The sequence below is a fragment of the Cystoisospora suis genome (genome assembly GCF_002600585.1).
Source record: "Cystoisospora suis strain Wien I chromosome Unknown contig_1295, whole genome shotgun sequence".
NCBI lineage: Eukaryota > Apicomplexa > Conoidasida > Eucoccidiorida > Sarcocystidae > Cystoisospora > Cystoisospora suis.
The window spans coordinates 1-5,891 of record NW_027154095.1 but is presented as its reverse complement, the minus strand read 5'-3'; the positions used below and the strand labels follow the sequence as shown (position 1 = coordinate 5,891).

The 5,891-nt window shown below is 40.3% G+C and overlaps 1 protein-coding gene across 1 annotated transcript in view; it reads right to left on the bottom strand.

Moving 5' to 3' along the window:
* Positions 1 to 5,056, bottom strand: part of CSUI_003039 (hypoxia- inducible factor prolyl hydroxylase) — an 8,661-nt gene extending 3,605 nt beyond the window's left edge. The window contains exons 1-6 of the mRNA XM_068063237.1: positions 4,955 to 5,056; positions 4,159 to 4,213; positions 3,371 to 3,471; positions 2,268 to 2,330; positions 1,847 to 1,927; positions 501 to 575 (exon numbers count right to left, since the gene is read on the bottom strand). Coding sequence (XP_067924786.1) covers positions 501 to 575; positions 1,847 to 1,927; positions 2,268 to 2,330; positions 3,371 to 3,471; positions 4,159 to 4,213; positions 4,955 to 5,047 — 468 coding nt within the window. The 5' untranslated portion in view covers positions 5,048 to 5,056. The remainder of the gene's footprint in view (positions 1 to 500; positions 576 to 1,846; positions 1,928 to 2,267; positions 2,331 to 3,370; positions 3,472 to 4,158; positions 4,214 to 4,954) is intronic.
* Between the last annotated feature and the right edge of the window lie 835 nt (positions 5,057 to 5,891).

Genomic DNA, 5,891 nt, shown 5'->3' with positions numbered 1-5,891 from the left:
TGAATGGAATATATATATATATACGTGTAGTTTTGCATGTGCTTTTGAATGAGTGGAGTGGCCAGTTAAGTTGGGTTTGCAGGAGTTTCGTTTCTTCTTGAAGGCGTAGAGAGAGAATGTGTAAAGAAAACAGACACACGACAAGTGAGTCTCATCTCTCTCCAAACAGAAAGTTAAACAAGAGAGAAAGAAAGAAAGAAAGAAAGAGAAGAAAAAAAGAAGAAGACACCTAGACAACTGCCGCCAGCAGTTGCTTTAGTAAAGACAGTCCTTCTCTCATTCGAGCTCTAAAGAACAGGAAGACCACATATAGGTAGTCAATACATACACATTCATACACACGTATTCACATATATATATCTGTACATACCTATTCATATGCATATATGTTCATCTACATACATGCATGCGGTGTGTGTCGTTCTTTAGGCATACTGGAAGTCTATCTCCGTTGCTTGCTTCCTAGCTAGCTGACTCGCTAGATGCACTCGCTGGTTTACCTGAAGACATAGATTAGCTTTTTTATTTAACTCGAAAGGGAGAGCTTGCATGGCTTTGAACAACTGCCATAGACCCTAGAGACGACCAAGAAGAAGAAGAGAAAGAGAACAAGAAGAAGAAAGAAGAGAAAAGGAAATGTAGAGAAAAAAGGAGACGCGATGAGGGAAAGCGAGGAGACAGAGAGAGAAAGACAAGCAGTTAAGAAAGAGAGATGGTCAGTCGACGAGACACATCGAATCTTTTTAGTTAAGAGATAGACAAGAAGTTTAGATAGGAAAGAGATGAAGAAGAAGAGACATACTCCCATGAAACAAAGAGAACAAGAGACAAAGCAGAATGGAAAAGAGATCTCCCTCATACCCCCTATCTACATATATATGCATATGGAGACATACTCTATATACAACGGATACATATAGATGTATATATACATATATATAGAGAGAAAAAGATAGATAGACATGAGAAGCAAAGAGGAGAGAGAAGAGTGCGGAGAGATTGACAAGAATACTGAGAGTACTAGGGAAAAACTATCCCGGGGTGTATATACAGCATACACATGTAGTATGTATATGTATACAGTATATGTATATAGACAGTTTATATGTATATAGTACGTAATCTATGGTCTTCATTGGCATGACGTCTCTCGGGATCCATCCCCCCCCCCCTCTAGAGTGCGTGAATGGCTAGATTCATGCCCCTTGGACTGAAAGGTAGATGTCTTTATATAGACGGAAAAGAAAGAAAGAAAGAAAAAAGAGCCACAGTGATCTACGAAGATTTTCGAATCTCTTTGAGAAAGGAAAATTTTCTCACACCAGATATAGCAAACACACCAAAGATAATAGAGCTCTCTTGAGAAAAGACAAACTAAAGCCTCTCTTCATTAAATTATCTCTCTCGTACATATATATACATATATATATGTATATGTATATAGACACACAAGAAGCGGAGGAGGAAGAAGAGGGAGGAGGACACAGTGTATGAATATGCACGTATGAATTTGAATGTGTGTATACGTATGTATGAATATGTATGAAGTGTCTGTCTATTTATGTCTGTATGTCTTTGTATGTCTATAATGGATGCCCCCTGCGACGTGTGTAGATGTTCGATATATGGAGAGAAGGAAAAAGAAGACACAAAGAAGGACAAGCTCGAAGAGAAAAGAAAAAGAACAAGAAATTAGGAGCTTTTCTCCTTCTCTTTTTTCTTTTCTTCTATGTCTATCTCTTCTTCATTCAAAAGTCTACTTGTAGCTATTGTTATGAGAGCAAAGCTAGCTTGATAGCAAGTAGACACAGAGGGATGGGATAGCGCTAGCTAGCTAGCTCCTCACCTGTTGGGTTTCTCTGTCTAGATCATTGGTAGACATCCAGCACATGTAATCCTTCCGTACGTCATGCACCGTTTGATGAAACTAGTCAAAAAGAAGAAAAAGAAGAAAATGACAGGAAAAGAACAGAGAGGATAGGCGAGATGAAGATACAACACAAGTCTTCCATACATGTCATGAGGGAGAAAACAGACTCATCCCTATCTATCTATCTTATCTTCAATCTATCTATCTATCTTTAAATCTATCTATCTATCTTTAATCTATCTTTTATCTATCTCTACATATATGAAGAGTGTGGGTTCTGTAGTGAGAAAAAGGAAGGGGGAGTTACAGAAAAGATGAGGCTGATGATCTCCGACAAACAACGAGATGAAGAGAATCCCTCCGGCTGTATGTTTCCGAATATAAGCCGAGCCCTTACAACTTCATTGAATCTGCCGTCATATTCAATCAGCTCGACTTCCTTCAAGATCTTCTTTCTCATCTACGAAAAGAAAAGAATCGAGAGAAGGGAGAGAAAGAAAGAAGTCAAAGAAGAAGTAAGAAATGTTCACGAAGAGAGAAGACCTAACTCAAGATGCGACCACGGAGAAACGAGAGAAAGATGAACGGACGAGGAAGACAACGCAGAAGAAAGAGAGAGAGACAGACATGCGATGGATGTATCTATGCATGTATGGAGAAGAATCTTAGACGAGACAGGAAGAACGACAAAAAGAGACAAGACACACACACAAAGAGACAGAGGGAGAAAGAAAGAAAGGAACACGAAGCAAAAGAGAGTCTAAAGGGAGATAGAGATTCTTAGCGGAGAAGAAAGAATATCGAGAGAAAACAAGATAGACACGCTACGCCAGTAGATAGATAGATAGATAGATTAAAGATAGATAGATAGATAGATGAACTCTTATTTCTGTATTGCAAACCCCCGAATTGTATGTACGCATGTGTATAATCCTGACTGAAGCTATCTCTTGAAGACTTGAGCGAGAACAATCTAGCCTTTCCTTTCTTTCTCTTCTTCTCTAAGCCACCTGACTGCTATGCTATCGTCGTTAGAGCAGTAGTAGGAGTAGTAGTCATAGTCGTCATAGTAGTAGTGGGCGTAGAGACTAAAATGTTTCATTCACTCGCTTTCTACCTTGTGGCAACCATCATAGTTTTCTTCTCAGTCAAGTCTGAAAGATGAAGAAGAGAAAAAGATGGAGAAGGTAGACAGCATCCTACCTATCTATACACGTATATGCAGACTTTCCATACAGAAAGAGAAAGAGAAGAAGAGAGAAGAAGAAGAGGAGAGAAATCTTCCTGTCTCCATTCCCCTTTCCTCTTCTTCATCTTTTTTCTCTTTTGCCATGTTGTCCTTTCTTTCTTTCTTTCTCTAAACTCAGTCTCACCGGGAGAGATATATGGATCTATCTCCAGAAAAAGACAGACGAAAGAAAGAAAGACAGGCACCAATGAACGACTTGCAAATGATGAAAGGCGAGATAGAAAAGAAGAAGAAAGAGAAGACCTCATTACCTCTTCTCCTAGAAATCCATGTTGGACAGCCACACCTTGTTTCATGAGATCTCTAATTGCCTCATTCGTTAGATAACTCAAGGGACCTTCTCGATATGCACCTTTAATCAAACAAATACATACAAAGACACAGCGAAACACAAATACACATATATATCCATCCATACATACAGAAACCTATACCTATCTAGACGCATGTCTATGTGTATCAACGTCTATCTATATATATCTGTATGTAGAAGATCATCAGGAGTAGCAGAAGGTTCATTTAGCCGTTCCACGGACTTCCTCTTGAACTTCCCTCGAGGCCTCCTAGGAAAACCTCAGAAAGCATCAAACTTCACATCCTTAGCACACTAGTAGCGCTGTCACATAGAGATATCGATCCATATGTAGAGACAGAGAGAAAGATGTATGTAGATCTTCTGCTCTATCAGTGTATCTTGTATCTATGTAGACAGGAGGTAGTATAGTGGTACGAAAGAAGAAGAAGAGAAGATTTCTATGAGAAATGCTCTCTTTCCTGGCCTCCTTTCAAGCTGAAGCATGTGATGCCCTCTACGATAGCCATCCATATAGAGACAAACAATATATACATCTGCAACATATACCTATCGACAGATTGATGAGTATATATATGTGCTTGATCGTATACACTTGAATGGACGTGCGACTGTAAAGACCAAGAGTGGATTCTAGATCTCTGTATGTAGTGAGTGCTCTACATCGAGAGAACAGAAAGGAGAAGACGACCTGTCGACTTGCCGATCCTGTTCCTCTCTACTCACTTGGATTCGCCACTAGGCCGCCTTCGTGACTGTCCAGAATACGCTCTTGTCGAAGCTGGATGTACATACACCACACACCCCCAAGAAGAAAAAAGAAGTAGTAGGAGAGAAACAGCAACTAGCAGAAGCCCCTGCACCTCTGTGTCTCCTGCTCCTAGTTATATCCCTGCTGTGATGTACAGACAGAAGAAGAGGATACACGAAGAAGAAGACAAAAGACAAGAGGGAGAGACGCTTCTGTCTGTTTCATAGAAGAAGAATACGTAAGAAAAATGTGAAGAAAGCAAAGGTCCTCCACTTCGGTCGACTTCTCTCCCTGAGAAACCACAGGTGAAGGTGGAGTGTCATGCATGCGGGAGAGATTAAAGTAGATGGACTTTGCCTAGCTGCTCGTAGACATATTCATCCAAAGGCCCTCTCAACTCATATGTATACAAATGAATCTATCTACATACACACAGAAAAGTGGATCGAGACACACGCGGGAGTAGAACTACACGTCTGTATGACAGGCACAATAATAGACGATGTACGCACACATGCCTCTATCTATCTATCTTTAGTCTATCTTTCCATCTTTAATCTATCTTTATCTATCAATCTTTGCTCTGTCTGTCTACATGGTGTATAGATTCCGTCCGGAGGAGAGAAGAAGGGGTATCAGACCGATTCACGAGAGGATACAGATGAGGAGGAAGAGCAAGAAGAAGATAAAGAAAGACGAATGGAAGGAAAAGAATGAAGAAAGCAAGAGAGAAAGAGTTAGGCAAATGTTGTGTCTGTAGTATGATCTAACCTGCTTAAGAACCCTTGACTGGACCTCTCTGACGAGGGCTTCCTTTAGCACATCGAGACGTAACTGTCGATCTTCTTGCGGGAGCAGTTCCATTCCTTCTACACATAGGGAGATAGAAGCAAGAGAAAAATCGAAGGGCTAGACACATATGCGAAGACAAAGAGAAGAGAGAAGAAAACTAGAAAGAAGAAGAAGAGCTACTTCTGTGGATTAGATAGGAATAGAACAAAGATTTCTTCCTCCTCATGAAAAGCGCAACAAGACCAGGGGTGTATATGTGGATGTAACAGGAGTACGAGGGCATCCTCGCGCGGCTCTCCGAATATAAGACGAAAATAGAAAGAGAACCTTCGTCAGACTCCTAGTATACATGGAGACATGTGGTGAAGAGAGTATGCGGAAGAAGAGAAGGAATAGAACAATACGAATAGCCGATAAGAAAGAAAGGTGACTCGATCATCGAGGAATAGACACGACATCCTATAGGACAGAGAGGAGAGAAGTCCGAACATCTCTCCTCCGTTTTCCCTTCTCTTCTTTTGAACGAGTGGATCTACATCAGAAGCTAGCTACATTTCAAGGCGACGGGGTGCATGTCTTCTTCTTCTTCTTTCATGTCTTTCTAGACAAGACGGATGGATGAATCGCTAGGAGTGTCTCGATGTTGAACAAGCGACCGATTCTTTCACGAAGAAATAGGAAAAATGTACACGTCTATCTCAAGCCTTCATTGTCCATTCAACTCAAGCCTCTTTCATTCTTTCTTTTATGAGGTACCATTCCTATACATAGCTGTGAAGGCCTAACCCACAAATGCACGTATCTATCTATCTATCTTTAATCTATCCTAATCTATCTATCTATCTATCTTTAATCTACCTATCTATCTATCTATCTATCTTTAATCTATCTATCTATCTATCTATCTTTAATCTAT